Genomic DNA, 20,028 nt, shown 5'->3' with positions numbered 1-20,028 from the left:
ATACTACCACATGATGTCCTACATGCACCATGAGATCAGCTAAAGGAAGGATCATAGCAGTGCCAGACATATTGAAACTATTATGCCATAATTTGTATACACTAACTCAGAAATCAAGTGAGGAAACGCTGCCATTATGCCATGCTAAGCAGACTGTTGTCACAGTACAACGTAAGAGCTTTCTATGGCACAAGCAGTGCGTTCACTGCTTTACTGTCTTATGCAAGCTCTATGCAACCAATCCCTAAGAGAACTTTTAACATCTCATGAGGCATGCCCCCCACAGTGCCCAATCTCAGTTTCAAATGCATATAGCTTGCAGTAGTAGCACTGTTGTCATACCCTTGTGCCATAAGCCTGTTTGCACATGCAAGCGCGTGTTGGCCTTATGGAAAATCACACCATTTCACAAAAAAAAGACTCAGTTTCTTTTTACTAGAAGAAGGTGGTGGTGGTTGGACATGAATATTCAGCCACCTCCAACAAAACACATCTGATAAATGGAAAAATCTGGCTGCATTAAAATGCCAAAAAACAGTTACAGGGTGTGTACAATACAAAAACGGTACCCAAAAGCACCATCCTGTGTACAAATAAGTGGAGACTGATTTCTGCAAAATCAGATCTAAACTCCACAATTCTGACTAGGCTATTCAAACACCCACTGCCGCTAACTGTTGTGTGCAAAGCTCTTTGGTAGTTGAAGGTATGAGAGACAAAATTTTGATGTGTCCACGGTAGTGGGCAAATAAATCTAACAAGCCAGGATTTTTCACAAGATTCCTGTTAACCTTTCCTTTTGCTGCCCACCACTTGGATCTCTCTGTCTACTGTTTTCTTTTGATAGTAACTGATTGACCTATCAATACAGCAAAATTACAAATCCCCTAATGGGAGATTTTAAATTCCAAGCTGATAATCCATCCCTCCATAGATTTACATATTAGGATAAATACCACCAGAAAAGTTTCGTGAGTGACAAGGCCTAACTGCTTGTTATTCGGGTAGACTACATTGAGATTACATTTTCTTCATTTCTTGAACTGGGTACGAGAAAGGATACGTTTCCCATACGGACTGCTACGAAGCACATGTACATGAGGTTTGATAGCATCGACCAAACTCATGTGAAGGTGTCCCTGTCAGATCAATCTGATCAACCTGATTGTTGTATTAAAATATCAACACATCAATAAAGGACTGCAAGAGTGAAGAACATACCTTTGTTACTTGAAGAGCAGACTGAATGACATAATTGGCATATGGATCCTGTAGCAACTGGCCAAGCACAGAGCTTGCTATGAGCTCACTTACAATGCAGGACTTCTTTTCCTCCGTTGCAACCTTCAGACACTTCTCCACCACATTGCTGCTAAACTTTTGCGTTGCAAGATGTGGGTAGCTACCTTCAAGCCTTGAAATCACTTCCACTGATGCCCAAGGAAGCCCAAGTTCAAGAATATACTGCACAACATAATTCCTGGAAAAAGCGCACAAGCAGCTTGTATAAGAACACCGCTCTCCTAGTTCCAAGAAACATTTTTACAATGTCCTCAAGATGCTCTACAGGATCGCGGGTAACGACTGTATTGGAACTCCTACATGTGCACACAAACTGGAACTCTAAAATGCAAGGGTGACTGTAAGAATGAATCCACATGCCTAAGTTAGAAAGTTAGCCTTCAAAGTTGGCCATTCTCTTGATCAAAGACCTAAAGCTGCATGCTTCCTTCAGTCAGAATCCCTCCCTCCCTCCCTCCCTCCCTCCCCAACCATAGAGCAGACATTCGCTGACAGTTTAACAACTCTCCCGTTGTGCCATGAGGCATTTGTATCGATTAACCTATGGGCACTCTTAATTGTTTCAACCATAGAGCAGACATTCACTAACAGCTTAACAACTCTCCAGTTGTGCCATGAGGCATTTGTATCGATTAACCTATGGGCACTCTTAATTGTTTCATGCACACATTAGGCTGTCAAATTGTGCCATGTGGCATTTGTGATAATTACTCCCATGAATTGCACATTCACTTCCAGGTTTTTGCTACCTGGTTCTGTTTTTTCTTCGTCTCCGACAAGTTACTTGGCATGCTACAGTACACTTTTTTTTCAGAAAAGAGATGTCTATTAAGTAAAATAAAATCACTAAGGCAGATCTCAAACCAAAAGGTAGGGAGATCTCAACCAATCAGCGGCACTATGCTGCCATAAATGATAAAAGCCCCGTAGGAGTGGAGGAGAAGAAAATACCACGGTTCCAATCACTCATAAATCTGCTGCGTTTTGTTTGGCAGCTCTAGAAGATCCCTGTATGCGGGCCCAGGTGGCCAAACGAATGTGAACAATGTCACTCCATATCATAGCCACATGAAAACCTGTTTTGTCCCTATGAAATGCGAAATGAACGAAACGGATGAAACGTTTCGAAATGAAATGAAACACTTTCGCCATTTGATTTAAAAAAGAAACCTTATTCTTCTCCTCTTCTTTCTCTTCCCCTTCAGTTTCTTCTCCTCTCTATTCCAATTTTCTTTTAAAACCCGTAAAGATGAAACGACGAAATATATGAAATTTTTCCTGTGACCAAGAGTCTAAAATTTGACTTCTTGATTAATTTCACCTAATTTCACACCCAATTGTTAAAATTTCTTACGAGTATTCCACTAGCTCTTTTATTTCCCCCATTTTACAAATCCCAATTTCATACTTCCAACCTCAATGGTCGAAACACGCTTTTGCCCAAATTTGACTTCTTGGTCAATTTCATCCGATTTCACATCCATTTGTTGAACTTTTCTTCAAGTGTTTCACTAGCTCTTCAATCATCGTTGTTTGTGGGACACGTACCGACCCACAGGCACGTAAAAAACAGTACGAAGAGAAACGAGCTGTACGGGACAAATGCGAGACTTTTTTTTTCCAATATCATTTTGTTGTTGCCGTACGAAACATTTCCAAAACGTACCTATGAAAAAACTAGCTGTTTCTTTCCATTTTTTTTTTCTGCCCATTTTGACTCATCGTTTTTTCTAGCCATTTGGGGCGTGGGTGGCTGGGCCTTGGCTCTCTTATATAAGCTCTCTCAAGCTTTCTCTCTCTCTCTCAAGGCTCAAGCTCTAGAGACTAGTGTCTACTATCTAGTCTCTCAAGATGTCTCTCTCTCAATTCTCTCTCTCTCTCTCTCTCTCTCTCTCTCTAAGCTCTCAACTTTCCCTCCCGAGTCGGGCCCTCTAGAGCCTAGGCTCTCCCTCTATCTCTCTCTCAAGATCTCAAGCTCTCTCTCCTTGGCAATGAGGTCCGGAGGAAAGAAAAGCATGAGGCTTTTGCCTTATATACCACCACTGGCAAGAAACCTACCGGTAATTTGGGGTCATGGAAATGGACATGCAACTTTTGCGGAAAAAGTTACACAAGTGGCGCCACGAGGCCCCTTGCACGTGTCCAAGCTTGGTGGGGAAGTTGCGCCGTGCAACGAGATTCCTCAAGAAACTGCGGATGGTATAGTAAAGCAGTACTCGTTCATCCACAGCCAAGGTGTAAGCCCAGCGGGGCGTGCCGTGACAAATTCTACCACGTGTCCAAGAGATAAGAGATATAGAGAGAGAGGGGAGAGAGAAAAGGGAATAGGGATCTTAAATAGTACACCACACCAAGCGGCAACAGGCTCTGCCCCCTTTCAAGAATTTATTCAAGAACAATCCACAGGCACGTTGGCCAAGATCAATACATCAACGAATACAAAAGCAAACAAATATGCCGATGTAGAGTCCCAAGTCAAAGTCGATGTTGAGGCACGAGATCTCCGATGCCGAGCACACCACGGCCCACGGGGATGACCCATAAGAATCTCTCACTGGGCTAGTACCAGATCCAATAACCAAATCCAAATCCAAATCCAAATCCAAATCAAAGTCCAAATCCAAGTGAACTCCAAGCTTGTACACCAAGAACACATGAGACACGTACAGATGACGAAGCTTACGGTGCTCAACTGTAAGCTTGCTGCCTAAACCGAAGTAGAAAGCAGACCTCAAAGAGAGACCCGTCGAAGGAGTGTGTTCCAAATCAAGTCCTCAGTCAGCAATCTGTAGATGGCTCAAGGTAGTTGTTGGCAGCGGCACGGCTCTGTCCTTGTTGGCGGCAGCTCTATGGGCAATGGCTAGCAAATATCGGTAGTTAGCTCTAGTTCAACGGATGATAGCTAGGTGTATCCTGTGGCGGCCAAGCACAAAGGGTGGTGGCCAGGTACAAAGGGTGGCGGCCAGGTACAAAAGGTGGTGATTCTAGCGCAGGCCGGTTGGCTGCACAGGCGGGCTGGATGGCTACTCGAGAGGAGCTGAGCCCTGCTAGTGCTGAGTGCTAGCGGGGCTAGCGGAGCTGTGCTATTGGCTGAGATAGAGTGCTATTGGCTTTTAGCTTTTTCGTCCAGCTTAGTCTCCTCTTGCCAGTGGTGCTCCTGGCTCACGGTCAGCCCAGTTTGACTTCTGCTTTTTCCTGCTTTTTGACCAAGACCGATGCTTTTTTCTTGAACAAACCTTATGGTCCCTGCCCCATGTCTTCTTCCATCTGTCTGGTGTCCGTGCATAGATTCCATCATGTGAAATAGAGCTAGGAGGACCAAATAGTTACACAAGGCAAAGGTGGACGTGGAAGAGTTTCCATGTCCAATAGCCCCGTGTCCGTGAGTCCTTCCCTCGCCCCATCCGGCTCTAGCTCCGACTCGGCTAGTTCGAACTTCCAATCAAAGAGGCCAAGGGACGAGAGGTCTCCGGCAATGAGACAAACCCCCATCGGTGCAAACATAAACAACCTCACATATGTGGAGGCGAAGATGAAAGCCGCGAATGAGTCATCGATTCCGATCTATCCTTCCATGTGCTCAAGGTCCCACAATGGCACAAAATGGTGAAGGCCATTGCAAAGGTGGAGCCATCCCATGGCGATTGGCATGGTATCACCTACCATGAGATGTGCACCACCGCGCTTGATGACGAGAGGCAAAAGATGGACGACAAACTCACACCCGTGCAAGAAGGATGGGCGAAGTATGGGTTCTATGTCCTCTCCAATGGATGGCGTGATAGGAAGAAGAGAGATATCATGAATATCCTTGTTTCATTCGCTCTTGACACATACTTCTTATGCTCCGTGGATACCGGAAAGGCGGGGTAAAGAACATCGAGCAACTTTATCTATCATCATATCTAGCAAGCCATCATAGAGGTGAAATTTGAATGACGACTCTATGTGCATTGCGATTTAAGTTTTAGCTCTCCAGTCTCTAGTGTCTATGTTTAAGCTTCTAAAGAATCTCATGACTCATTACTTCGTAGAGGCGGAGTTTCCATCCATTGTATGGACTCCCATTGTCTAGACCTACTCATGGAGGATGTGGAGAAGCTAGAGTGGGTGGTCACACAAGGCCTATCAATTGTGAATTTCTTCACAAAAAAGGTGAAGGTGCTCGCTATGTTTCGCGAGCAAAGCAACTTGGAGCTTAAGAAGCCCTCTTCCAAGCAGTTTGCCTACATATGGCTTCTCTTGGAGCGGCTATACGGCGTGCAACCGAAGCTCCAGATCACCATGGTCTCCCCGGATTTCGTCGCATGGCTAAGAAAAGAGATGGGGACTAGTGCGGATGAGGCCCAAGTTGTTAACTCGCTATGCATGAGACACGAGGTGCGTGCCATTGTCATTGCGGTGACTTCCTTGTATAGGGTTTTGCACATGGCCAACATGGAGGGCTCCACATTGCAGCTACTCACCCACTTCATGCAAGAGGCTCTAGCCGAGATTCATGAGACCATCATGCTTGATGAGGAGGACCCCAACATTCCCATGGAGGGAATTAGGTAAACCCAGGTCCCATGGGCTATCTCGATTCTCCTTCTTGCTCTTTATTTTTTCTCGTTTTCAAATCTGTTTCTTTTTCCTTAATGCTTATAACTTATTAACCTTAAAGTGACCTTTTTGCATTCTTGAGATCCCACCAAGCCTCCATCCACTCCACGACATGTTTCTCTTGTTTCTCTTGTGGCACTTGTGGAGGGGTGGTCTTGCGGCCTTGTTGCATCCCGCCTACAAAGTACCAAGGCTCTTCGTAGATGAGGAGCTACTTTCCGATCGAGATACCTACTTGCCAAAGATACTTCCCGTCTACGAGCAAAGAGAGTTCCTCCAAGAGCTCATTCGGTACAATGATAAGAAGGGAGCCGCTTTTCACGAACCCACTTTGGTCGTGTAGGGAGTCGATGGTCCGGTCACTTTTTTGGTGAGTCATTTGGTTATCAAATGGCTCATGTACAAAAAGTAACTTTGAGAGTCTTGTCACAAGTAACTATTGAATATTCAAGACTTTTTTAACTTTAAAGTCTATACTTTCGAGTAATACTTATATTCTAACTCCCTTATTTTCTCATAGGATTGCTCTTTGTAAACATGTGAGAGGAACTAGAGTTCCTACTCACTCATACACACATAGATACAGAATCGTCTGAGCACCATGCAGTTAGAGTGGCTTGTATATTGCCGTGCTAACATGCGCACTATGGAGAAGATGCATGACATAGAGATCCCCAAACAGATAGAGATCTCAAGAGTTTAGAGTTAGATTCATGATTCATAGCATGTTATGAGTGATCACTGATGAGTCGTGACTAATAATTTATAAATGTTTGCTTTCAAGTGAATGTCTACGAGTTCAAGTTGATAGTGGACGCTCTTAAGAGTGTCCACAAGGAGCGAGATCTAGATGAGGTGGCTATATATGCCGAGCTTTACAAGGAGCTAGAGGAGGTTGTCCGTCGAGTTTCTCTCTCTCGTAGAGGTCGCGCAGCTAGAGGTGGCACCCGAGTAGGAGGCCACGGATGCACTGTTCGGCGCCCTACCTTGACCGGCTCGGTGGTTACATATGTGAGGCGTGGCTTGACTTCGAGAAGCTCTTTAACACTTGTTGCCAAAGAAAACCCGAGTACGATGACGAGAACAATGTCCTTAGTGAGGGCAGTTTTGGGTTGGCCTCTGATAATGGGAGCACCTCTAGCCAAGGCATTCCTTCTCCTAGTGATTTCTCTGAGAAAGAGGACTTGAGTCTAGAGTCTAGACTCTACACATTTTTGTACTTAGTGCTATGACTAGTCTTTTTTGTATTTCCTAATGTTGCAAGCTGCGGACCACGACTCTTATTTATGGCATGCCACATGCATATGTTCACTATTCATGACTCTTTGTTCTGGTGTTTTAACTTTTTTCTAGTTTATGACAAGTTACGACTTCTCTAGACTTTGCATCTCTAAATGTGTACAAATATCTTTTTTTTCAAGTGTATAGCAGGGTTGGTTACCTGGCATACTAAGTGGTGGCTCTTCTCTGGACAATATGTCTAGAGTCCTCGATGGTCATAGCGCGACACAATAGACACTACAAAGTGGAACACAACACAAGAAACAAGACTGCAAGAGGAACAAGAACACGTGCACTACTCCAAGAACATTGTTACATGTCCCTCACTGAACCGTGCACACTCAACAGAGGTCACAGTGAAGAGGACGACACACGCGCGCTACAGAGTGGTATGAAGGATGTCCGATGATGGGTGAGGCCTGAGGGATGAAGATGTCCTTCAAGATGAGTCGAGGGACCATATAAGCCGTCCGGCGAGACGAGTTGAGTTGGTGGAGTAGGTAGCATCTCCTATCTTTGGTGGATGCCTTGAAAGTTGAGGTAGCAGCCTTGGTAGAATCTCCTATCTCTACGAGATGCCCGTTGGAGTGTCAGTCAAAGCCTTCAATGCCAGTGCACGCACACTCTTCGTCGGTTAGTGCTCAGCGCCTCTAGGTTGACCCACTGTGACGGTGTGACGTTGTTGTGGTGTGACACTGTTACGCTATTGCAGTGGTCCGTCAAGTAGTGTGGGCACCCTTGGTGACTACAGGTCACCACCACTAGAGTGCTCAACGTCCTCGATGAGGAAGATAGAAGTATTGTGCCTTGAGGAGTATTACATATATGAAAAGTATGCAGGATTTGGTGCAGACATTATGAAAGATGCAACATGCACTGATTACATTATAAAGATGATGCAAAAAAAAATGACATCATATAAAGATGACATATACGATGAGAATAAAAACTAAAATTTTCCCTCACGATAGTAGGGTTTCTAGGTACTGCCATAAGTGGTGCTAGGTGCGCCAGCGGATGAAGAAGTGGGAAGACCAAAGACAAGGAACTAGAGAGGGCAGAGGGATTCTTTGAGGGTATCCAATTCGGTTGCTTGGGCCCGTAAAGAGACCAGCTCCCGATTTTGCTGCTCCACCAGATTACGTAATACCACCACCTCCTCAGTGCTGTGGGAAGATGAAGAGCAAAGGTGGGTGAGCTTGGACTCTGTGTCTTGCAGGCGCTGCTGTAATGTGGACACCTGAGCCTGGAGATTGCGGATGGTGTCGGCATCTTGGTGGGTGCGATCTCTCTAGCGGCGGCGATCATTGGAGAGCTCAAAACTGTAGTTGGTGAATGTCAAGGATATGAAGGTGGAGACGGAAGGCACAGCTGATGTCGAGGATGGAGAGGTGGAGAAGGAAGAAACAACTGATGTCGACGATAGAGTGGTGGAGAGGGAAGAAACAACTGATGTCGAGGATGGTGTGCATTGGGACGATGCAAGGCTATTGATGGTGGGGGTAGGGGGAATGGGTGGAGAATCTGGGGGAGCAGTGCGACGTCGGGATGACGCGGGAAGATCACGTTTCACCCGAGGCCGGATGCGGGATGTAGAAGGGTTGGGCTGGGGAGGTTGGCGAGGTGGTGGAGAGGTAAGTGGGATGGGGGGCTGCTGAGAAATCGGGAAAAGGGCCGAATGAAAGAGGCGATTACGGGCTTGCTAAGTTGGATACGAAAGCGGCGGCAACAAAGGCAGAGGGATTCATATAAGAGATGATGAAAGGGAAAGGGGTGGCCTGTGCATAAATAGTGGAAGGCCTCCATGTAGTGAGTGGAGATGAACGGCAATGGAGCAGTGGGAATTTCACGGAGCAGAAAATAGTAGTGGAACATAGAGATATATAGTACAGGGGTTGGGGAGCGAAGGGGTGGGAACTAGTAGTGCTATAGTGGCGGCAAAAATCTCGACTGGGGAAATACCCACAATGCGAGTATCAGAGCGATGATGAAGAACCAAATGCTCGAGAGGTCCAATGACATAAGCAAGGTAGGCAGGTGTGAGGCGTTGCCCACTGGGCATCAACGTGAGGAATGTGGCGCAAAGAGAGGCATCAAAAGCAAGCAAGGGAACGGAAGAGAGGCTAAACCCTGCAAGCCCAAAGTGGCTAGTTCAGTATGAGTAAGTAATTGGTTGAGCTTCAGAAGCTGAAATGGTTGTGGGTCAATGAAGTTGATGGTGAAGGGCGTGGTGCAGGATGGGGAGACAAGTAGAGGAAAAGGGTAGATTGAAACAGGGAAAGAAGAGGGTGTGCACGCGGGGTGATGGCAAACTCACGGTTGAGGGGGGTGGGCTGGAAGTGGTCGTCACAGCCTCATCCTCAGAGGGAATATATGGAGGATCGTTATCGGAAGAGGATGTGGATGATGAGGAATCCAAAGAGGTGGCGGGAGAAGTCACCTGTGGAGCCAGAGTGGCTAGAATGGCCAATGCAGGAGGCAGAGACGGAGGGCGCCTGATGGAGGTGGCATAGGTACTGGAGTATGAGAAGATGGTAGTGTTGTGAGCCAACGCTTAATGGAGGTGGCACACGTACTGCGGTATGAGAAGATGGTGGTGCTGTAGAGCCACCTTCTGCTGCCGAGAGTGCTGTCACAAGTACTTGGGATTGTGGTGCAGTAGAGCCACTGCCCACTGCCACAAAAGGGATTGTTGCAGAGACCTGTGCAGGAGGAGGTATTTGAGAGGAAAGCGCCACTTGTAGGAAGAAGATAGCCCCACCTGTACCGTTGCAAACTGGAGCCACCAGCCACCTGTCCGCCATCTGCACTGTCTGCGCGCCAGCCAACTAGTGCCACCACCTGAACCATCTGGCTGCGCTACCTGACAACACTACCTGGCCACCTGCCTTCTGGCCGCCTGAGCCGTCAATGCCTGCTACTGTCACCTGATTTGCCAGCTGCCACAGGCTGCGCCACTTGAAGCACTACCCCTACTGCCTGGTTTGGCCACCTGTGCCACCTGCTACACCTCGCTGCGCCGCCACCATCTGAGCCAACGTGCCTACTGTGTGCGCCAATCTACCTACAACTGTGCGCCATCTGAACTGCCGCCGGTGCCAGACGCTGCCTACTGGAGCTGCCGCTGCCTGCACAAGTTCAGCGCCGCCTGAATCATCACCTGGCTGCTGCCTGAACTACCTGTGCGCTGCTGTTTACACCTGGCTGCTGCCATCGCTGCTTGGATATGCTGCTGCTGCCGCCTGTGCCTGCAAGCGCCAGTTGCTGCCAACACCTCTACCACCTTTGCCGCCAATACCACCACTGGTTGAACCACTGTTCTGAGCGGCACCTAATTTCTACCATACAGCTGTCGCTATTCTGCCATCTTAAATTCTACCACATGGATTAAAGCTCTGGTTCATACACCTCTGTGTGCCTCTTGTGGGGGCTGCTGCTTTTCAAATTTAAGGCAACAAACTCTCAGCTGATCCCCATAAGCTTCATCATCCACACTTATCTCCGGAGTGTCTTGTTTACGAGGTTGGGGTTTGTTGGATTTGGATCTGGACTTCGACTTGGATTTAGATTTCGACTTGGATTGGATCTGGTACTAGAGATTCTTGTGGGTCATCCCCGTGGTGTGCTCGGCATCGGAAATCTCGTGCCTTGTCATCGACTTCGACTTGGGTTACTACATCGGCATATTTGTTTGCTAAAGAAGGGCTCAAATGTTTGAAGACTTCATCAAGGATAGAGCCACTGAAGCCGAAGAAGTTGAAGCTGCTAAAGCCTATCTTCATGCCAAAGGAGTCACCATTGTGGAAGGAACTAGAGCCACCAGGTCTGCTTCTCATGGAGGAGACAAGGAGGCTACCCATAAGACCTGCTATCTCAGATGCAACCTCTTCAAGACGAGCAAGAGAAAGGAAGGCAAAGGAGCCTACATCAACCGGCAAAATGCACTTCAAACCAGGAGAGAGGAGCAAGAGCATCAAGTTTCATGCTTTCTATGGAAAGCAAGATGCACAAAAAGCCTTATCTTTTATCAAGCAATTTGATGCTGCTTGGTTTGCAAGCACTTGAAGGATGCTGCCTTGAATTGGTGACTAAAAGTGATACAAGAAGGGACCGAGTCGAAGACATGGTCCGACTTTGAGGTTATGTTCAACAAGAAGTTTCTACCCAAAAATTTTGAAGCCGATGTGCAAAAAGAATGGGATGAGGTAAAATAGAAAGTCGGTGAGAATGTGGCAACTTACCCTAACAACTTTTCAGTTGTTTCATTGAAGTTTACTTCATATACTGCTATTCCACCGCTAATGGAAATGCGTAAGTTTGTGAATGAAAGCAATGTATACGGCTGGTGCAAAAACTTTGGAAGAAGCTGATGCGTAAGCTTATGCACGCAGTGTATATGGCTAGTCCAAAAACTTTGGAAAAAGCCCAAGAGAAAGCTTTGTACATAGGGCAAGACAAAGAACGACAATCAGGATCCACCTCAAAAGAAAAAGTTTAAAGACCGATCCCCATCAAGAGCCGAGTCTCAAGAGAAGAAGGATGGGAGTGAAGACAAACCTCCACTCTCGCGAAGAAAATTGTCCCTCAAGCAACGTGAAGAATACCCCAAAGAAGGGAATTGTTTTCGATGTGGAAAGAAGGGACACTTGGTTGTAAATTGCCCTCACAAGCGAAAGCAAGAAGACAGAGAGTCCGGAAGACCATCAGATTGACATCATGCCAGGAAGTTCATCAAGTGGTTTGCAATGGTGGCTAGTCCATTGCATGACTTGATCAAGAAAGTTGTGGGATTTTGGTGGAGGACAAAAGTTGAAAAAGTATCCTTTGAAGCACAGAACCAGTGTTGATTATTTCAGATTTGTCAAAAACCTTTTATGCTTGAATGTGATGCCTCGGGAGATTGCATTGGAGCAGTCTTGAACCAAGAGGGCCATTTTGTGGTCTATGAAAGAAAGCCATGGAATTTTGGTGGATGAAAGTTGAAAAAGAATCCTTTGAAGGAGATTTTATCCTAGCCAAGGAGTCCATTGCATGACTTGATCAAAAAAAGCCGTGGAATTTTGGTGGACAAAAGTTGAAAAAGAATCCTTTGGAGCATTGAGTTTTATGCTAGCCAAGGACCAATGTTGATTATTTCAGATTTGTCAAAACCTTTTATGCTTGAATGTGATGATGCCTCAAGAGATTGCATTGGAATAGTCTTGAACCAAGAGGGCCATTCTATGGCCTATGAAAGTCCAAGACAACAAGGTAGTGGATGCATTATCTCGAAGACCCATGAGCCATGCGGTTTCTATAGTTTATGGATTTTACTTTGATGAAAGATCTTTATGCTACCAACAAGGATTTCAAAGATGTTTTGGAACAGATTGCAAAATGAAGATTTGATGACTTCTTATGTCATCAATGAAGGTATATTTATAATGCAAACCCGTTTATGTGAGACAAAGGATTTGAGGCCAAAAGTGATCAAGAAATGCCATGCTCCACCTTACATGGAACATAGAGGCATCTTGACTACAACTCAAGCTTTGCAGAGCTACTCCTATTGGCCTGGCATGAGAACGGACATTGAGCTATATATTCAAGAATGTTTGGTTTGTCAGAAGGTCAAGCTAGCAAGATTATTGCACCCATTGAATGTTCTATGGGAGAGAATTGCTATGGATTTTATCTTTGGATTGCCAAAGTTAGGGAATGATGGTATATGGACCTTTTCACGTTACCAAGAAGATCAACCATGTATGTTATCGGTTGGACCTTTCAGATCATTGGAAGATACATAATGCCTTCCATGACAGTTTATTGAAACCATATACAAGATTACCCCCAGAGGAGCCTGTATTGGAGAATCCACCGAGAGTGGAAGAGCCAGAACAGATTGTATTTCATTCTTCCAACGTCTGTCCACACTTGCAAAAAATGGGCAATGCCCAAAATGGTGCCACAAATATAATCCAATTTTTCCTCTCTATCTGTCCTTGAGTTAGCGAATGCTAAGAATCATGTCTTATTGATGCATGTGACATCCGTAACCCGGAACTAATCAAAACCATTGAGTCCATGTTGTGATATATAAGTTTTCAAAATCAAAGCACTGAAAGGTCAAATGCTAGAGGTAAATCTCCGTACGAGTCATCCACAGAACCAAAATGGACAAGGCTCTCAACGAGCTTCAGATTGAGATGCCCGAGGAAAGTCTAGAAGTCCTTGCGTAAAAATAAAAAATATTTCTTTTTATAACTAGGTAGAACTTTCTAGCTAATTCTCCAAAGAAAAAAATACAAATCCCCCAAAGAAAAACTTTTTTGTATCTTAGGTTACATTGGTCGCTTGCTCAAGCAAGGAGAAAACCAATTTAAAGGCCTCCCTTACAAAATAAATGGCACTGGCTCAAACCATTCAGCCTTGTATTTGAAAATCTTTCTTGGAACTCGAGTTACATTGTGTGAGGGCAAAAGGACGAAAGGACCATATGTACGAGAAATTACAGCAGGCGCAGGCAGCAGCAGCAGCAGCAGCAACAGATCAAGTGGTACCTGATGTGATCAATGAAGTGGTACAAACTGCAGAATGATGAGGCTCTCCTATATATAGTGTGTGGGCTGCTGGTCGGTCCAGTGAAGGGACAGTCGGCCAGCAGCAAGACAAAAACATGAATAAAAACTAATATATCCAGAATACTCCAGATAAATCTCCTTTTTAGGGCTAGATAAAGTGCCATTTTCTTACACCCCCTCTCAGGCCAAAAAGGGGACCATGAGAGAAGATGATGGATGCCAAGGTCCCACACTGACACACTGGCAGAAGGACTGTATCCCCCTCTGGAAGCAAAGTCTGAAAAAATCAGAGAGGGAGATCATGATGGCAAAGGTGGTGAAGATGAGGTGATGTAGATGGGATGATCGTCTCCCAATTTGAGATCTTGAACAGGGCTCTCCTCTGAGTAAGAAGTCCCATTCCCTATGTGGTCCAGCTCAAAGTTTGGAGAATCAACTTCTAGTGAGAAAAATTGGTCCTCCAGGAGGGTGGGTAGACGATCCATGCTGTGTGCTCTCGAGGTCATCAATTCCTTTGCTCGCGATAGCTCTGATACCATATGAGGGCAAAAGGACAAAAGGACCAAATGTGCGAGAGATCAGAGCAGGCGCCGGTAGCAGCAAGTGGTACCTGATGTGATCAATGAAGTGGTACAAACTGCAGAATGATGAGGCTCTCCTATATATAGTGTGTGGGCTGCTGGTCAGTACAGTGAAAGGACAGTCGGCCAGCAGCAAGACAAAAACATGAATAAAAACTAATATATCCAAAATACTCCAGATAAATCCCTTTTTAGGGCTGGATAAAATGCCATTCACACACATTGGTCGCTTGATCTAGCAAGGAGAAAAGCCCTCCTTGTTGCAAAATAAATGGCGCACAGGCTTAAACCATCCAGCCTTATATTTACTCTTACAAGATCATAAAATCCCAAGCCTTATCTTGGGTAATTCCCAAACATGGCCTTCTGCGGAATCTTATGGCCAAGTGCTCGCCTTGGGAGGACATCACAATGCTAAAGCATCCAATCTTCCTTCTTAATCAACATTAAAGCGAATTTAAATCAAAGATTAAGAGCTATTTTGGATTGGAATGTCCTAGGAAAGTCTAGAACTTTCAAGCTCATTCCCGAAAGACAAGCTGCTACTTACAAGAAGAGATGTTTCTTTTTGTAACTCAAGCGAGATTAGCTACATAATCTAGCAAGGATAAATGGCATGGGATTTACCCATCCGAGTTCCAACCTTTTGCATATTCTGGAAAGATTAAAAAAATCCCACGCTTGATCTAGGGACCAAGGCCCCTTGTTCAAGCGATGTACTACCCTAGCAATCAGAGATGCACATAGAAACAAGGTAGCATAGGCCCAAAATTCAGCCATCGTTTGACCTAAAGCATCGTTGACTGAAAGCTTGTCAGATCTAATCATTCTTTTAGTTTTCAGTTTTCCCAATAGTTGTTTATAGTAAGGTGTGCAGGTTTTACCCTTTTTTCTCTGCTCTCTCAAAAATATGAGTGCAAATCGCATTACAAGTACAGGATGAGGTCGCACAATGCCTAGTCGTTTGAAACAGGGTCCACAGCAGTAGCAACAGTCATCCATTTTATTCTATACACTACTGTTAAGACAGGTCTCCATGAAGGTTCTTCAAATTCCTGTCATGTCTGAACGTCGGCTTTGGTAAAACCACGTCATTATCTCCACTTGTTCACTGAGACTCCATCGTCCTTGGTTACATACAAGAGTGGCACTCTATCATACAATGAGATGCAACACAGCTGCTTGCGTGAAATACATGAATGGCATAGCATAGGCTCACAATAAGCCCTCTTATCTGCACGAGAATTTACAGCATAGGAGCAGGCTTATCTAGCCACCAGGAGGAGAGCGCAAAACAATCGATAACACTTCAAATCACTGTTTCCAAATGGCACGCAAATAGGACAAGAAACAGTCAAAGGGAACTAGGATTGATCTATAAAAAACCATCTAGGGGCTTGACATCACAATAGCAAGATGGACACACTCCAACACCCAAAGAAGCACACTTAACAGACATCAACAGCCACTACCCCTTGATAAATATAAGATAACAAGCAATCCAACTCAAAAACATGTTCACAGCATGTGAAGGGAAGTCATCAACAAAAAATGATAACCTCCAGAGTTTTAAAGACACGTATTAAGTGCCAACAGTATTTTTAAGGTCAAGAAAAGAAAGGTAAGGAAGCGCCAACAGCCCCACATAATCCAAAATACAAAACAAGTGGCTGTTCTATTGAATTTTATTTTTTTTTGTAAATATTGACTCAACACCTCCCACCAAACTACATATAAACATTCCTTGAAATTTTGATGTACTGGAGTTTACAAATTTTGCAAAATAACCTCCAGATATCAGCTAAACAAAAACACGAGTTTTATCAATCAAAAACAGTTGATGAATGTCAAAAACAGACAAAGGGATTATGATGGTCTATCAGGGGTTTAAGCTTATTTGCGAACTTCCTGCTGACAGGATTCAAGGGTAAGACACAAGAATAGAGTGCAAACTCTTTAAAATGGAGTGCAGAGATTGACAATGAATAAACGGACAAAAGTGACAACTTGAAAGCACCTGCTCTTCTACCTTCCTTACTGCCAGAAATGGTCAAGGAACTGATTCAGTTTTGATATGTGATTTTGATTCATCAAAGAAACGAAAAACATATGTAATTACCCAAATGGATCCTGAGAAAGTGCAAGAGAATTGGTAGCAATTTCAGCAACTAGGTGTTGTCGCTGCACTCCCGAGGCAAAGTCCACACAACGCTGCAATACACAGCATCCGTGCCGATGTGAAGCTATCTCCACACAATGGGATGCAGCCGCATCAAATATAAACTGATCAATCACATCCAAACAGAATCACTTGTTATTAAAAGCAACCTTCATGGCCAGCATAAAGGTCAGTAAAAATCAAAACTAAGGTTAAAACTTACAAGGCAACATAAGAAGAGACCAATTTGGATGAGGGTCTGTCCTTCATATAAGTTATATTTACCTGACTGTCCTCATTGCTGAGCCGCTGCAAACATCTCTGCACCACATGATTTCCATTTAAATCCTTAATCAGGGTCACAATACCTCGCTTCAGAGATAAGATCGACATAGATATTTGCTCAGGAGTCTGCAATGTCTCAATGAGCTTTTGAACAGCTCGAGTGCTGGCAAAAACATAAAACAAGTATGTTGTATCAATTTCAACTACATTATGGAGCACAAGTCAAGGCACCAGGATTTTCCTGTGAATTTTCTTGCAGCAGGCCTGTTCACAACATGCAGTCATTCATAACAATACATAAAGATCATCTCCTCGTTGTAGATGGCCAGGCGAGTGCCCAGTGCTTGTAAGAGGTGCCCAAATGAAACCTCTCCACTAACAAAAGTACAATACAAAGCAGAACATACTTGTCTGTAACAAATTCACATAAATCATGGCGTAAGGGTAGACCACATTGACATTTTCAAATCATTACCCATGCATATTCAATGAGATGTCGACAAGATCATCATTCTTGGTTACAGCCTCAAGAATCGCAGTGCGATGAGCTTCATTGCAAACATCTAAAAGTTTCTGCACGAGATAGTTTCCAAAAGGATCTGTCATTAGCTCCACTGTGTGAACCTTAATCTCCTGAAATATCTTCTCCACATCCTCTGGCTTTGCTTCATCAAGCTTCCTTTGCAAAAAACGGCAGCCATGTTGGTCTTTGGCTACATCGAATATCCTGCCCTCAAGGTCATCCAGATTTGTGAACTTCATAAGCTGCCGCAAGGACTCTGTGCCACCATCGTCTAGAACCAAGAGACCGTTGAAACTGGCTTTCTCCCCTAGAGGTAAAATAGTGTCCCCATTGGCTACACTATGCCCTACCTTCAGAGCATCCTTTCTCCTCCTCCCAGCTGATGAAGCAGCCAAATCTTCATAACTCCCATTGCTCTGTACCCTCCGTCGCTGAAGAATTTGATTTGGTGGCACTATACCAAGCCTCTCCTCTAGCCCTGCCCCTGCCAAGGTCTCCTTTAGAGACGACATGACAGTGCCACTTTCTCCATAGTTATGTGGATGCAAGAAGGAGCAGGTATTGCCACGACTGCAATGCCCTTGTGCATAAAACCTACAATGATTGCCATGCCTTGTCAAGGCAGTTTGAAAGGCTGGAAACACAGAACCAGCTGGATACTGGAGGTCTCCTGTAGCTGTAATAGGTATGTACGTTGAATATTTTGTTGATCTCAGAGGGCCTTCAACCGGATTATGCACGCTTGCGTTTAAAGCAGAGTGCAGATGCTGCAAATGCAGCCTCTCCTCCATAGCTTGCCGTGCCAGCTCCAACTTTTTCTGTTGGATGTAAGCCACCACTTGACCATCATACTGCAGCTCTTGTGGAACTGCAACGAAGCCATTTTCATAAAGGTCCACTCCACGGATAGTTCTGTTAGCAGACTGCCTTGAGGGTGCCAGAGGCAATGCAAGGGAATCACCATATTCAACAGCAGGAGCATGCTGAGGCAGAAAATAAGGTGAATTTGAACCATTTGTACGCAAGGAGGGATTCCAATCAAACCCATGCTGTCTTACCAGGTTTTCTGCTCTCGATGTTAATGCCTGCTCATCAGGGCCTTGCTGTCTCACTAGATTTTCAGCTCTAAAGGCTAATGTCTGCTCATCACCTTCAGGAAAAGGGGTCCCATTACAGAAAATGTTACTGCTGGGAGAAGCATTCATCCTAGGGGGAGCAACAGAAGGATCCAGCAGTGATGCTTGAGAAGAAGAACCAGAAGAATGCACCATTGATGATTGAGGGGAAGAAACAGAGTGATTATTTACCATGGATGCAACAGAGGGATTACTCACTATAGATGCAACAGAGGGACTATTCAACATGGAAGCAACAGAGGGGTTCAACAGTGAGAAATCTTGAAGTATGCGACCAGGGCTGGTATTGTATGCATTTCTGTTATCAAGCAACAAGCAAAGAGAATCGGAATCGGTCTGTTGCAAGCTCAAGTTAGCTAGGGCAGTACGTACCATGGATTCATCATCATCGTGGAAGCGGTTGCCCTGGAAAGCTTGAAGGTGCTGTTGTTTCTGCTGCTGCGGGTGGGCCTGGGGTATGCGAGGGAGCATGCTGGGGCTACGGCTAGGGTTACGACTAGGTCTGAGGTTAAGGTTAGGGTTAGGGTTAGGTTTTTCTGATGAAACGGAAACATGGAGGTTTGCAACGCAGGAATCGGAGAAGCTGGTTGGGACCTTCTTGCCAGAAACGGAAAAATCAGCTTGGCCGGGCGTTGATCCCTGCACAGCTCCTGGGAAGCTGTCGAACTGCGGTGGGGCAGACGTAGCGCGGGGGATTTCGCCGAGCAGCATCTCGATCTCTTCATCAGGCTCCATGGCCAAACAAGCAACAGCAGGAAGCGAAGAAGAAGAAGAAGAAGTCGGAGAAGAGAAGAAGATGAAAGCTGTTTTCACCTCCACATCTAACTGGAAAAACTTCTGCGGCCATCTCTGCAAGGATCTGCTAACAAAAGCCGCCAGTTTGGTACCGTTGCCATCACCAGGGAAGCTATGCAGACGCCGATTGCATGCGGCGGCGTTTTTCCTCCCTTCTTGCAGCTTTTTTGCCTCTTGCTTTTCTCTTGCGCTCACAGCAGACAAAGGCAGCTCTTCACAAACTGTTCAACCTGACGCATTTTGAGAATCGTTTTGGAGAGATTTTTTTCCTGTTTTCTGCTTTAAGGCAGCGACGGAGGAGACAGAGGGAAGAGCTCATGAGAGAGAAAGGAGAAAGAGAAGAAGAAGAAAGAGAGGCTGGGTTGGCGAGACCCCTTCCGGTGTTTGTTGTGTTGTATTTCCCTTCACTTCAAAAAGAGTGCTCCCCATTTTCTCCAAATTTAATCAACCCCTAAAACAATGCCTTGAAATAGCTTTTGCTTACCGTGGAACTTACGTTTACTTAGCATCCCAAATGTGGAAGTTACATTGCATTTCAATTGAATGGAGAGAGAGAGAGAGAGAGAGAGGGGGGGGTTAAAATGGTAAACATACACATGATGGAATTAGAATGGAAACAGATGATCGAATCTTACACCATATATATTCACTTCCCAAACAATCATCCTCAAGCCTAGCACATAATTGTACAAGGAAATACCTAAATCTTGCATTCAATCATAGCCTCCAAGAGGCTAGAGATTTTCTCTTATATGTAAATTCAAGCCATAAGTAGCATATGCTTTTTTGGGTACAATAAGGACCA

At 45.0% G+C, this 20,028-nt stretch overlaps 1 protein-coding gene across 1 annotated transcript; it reads right to left on the bottom strand.

Moving 5' to 3' along the window:
• Positions 1 to 497: 497 nt before the first annotated feature.
• On the bottom strand, positions 498 to 19,781 carry LOC147621128 (uncharacterized). The gene is made up of 5 exons (XM_086823861.1): positions 17,245 to 19,781; positions 16,770 to 16,932; positions 16,446 to 16,609; positions 1,222 to 1,480; positions 498 to 1,139 (listed from the first exon to the last, which is right to left on the bottom strand). The coding sequence occupies exons 1-5, from the start codon at positions 19,161 to 19,163 to the stop codon at positions 1,032 to 1,034; spliced, it is 2,613 nt and encodes an 870-aa protein (XP_086679987.1). The 5' UTR covers positions 19,164 to 19,781; the 3' UTR covers positions 498 to 1,031.
• Between the last annotated feature and the right edge of the window lie 247 nt (positions 19,782 to 20,028).

Source organism: Cibotium barometz, chromosome 30, assembly GCF_041138505.1.
Source record: "Cibotium barometz isolate CiBa-2024 chromosome 30, ASM4113850v1, whole genome shotgun sequence".
Lineage (NCBI taxonomy): Eukaryota > Viridiplantae > Streptophyta > Polypodiopsida > Cyatheales > Cibotiaceae > Cibotium > Cibotium barometz.
This window is presented reverse-complemented; position numbering and strand designations above follow the sequence as displayed.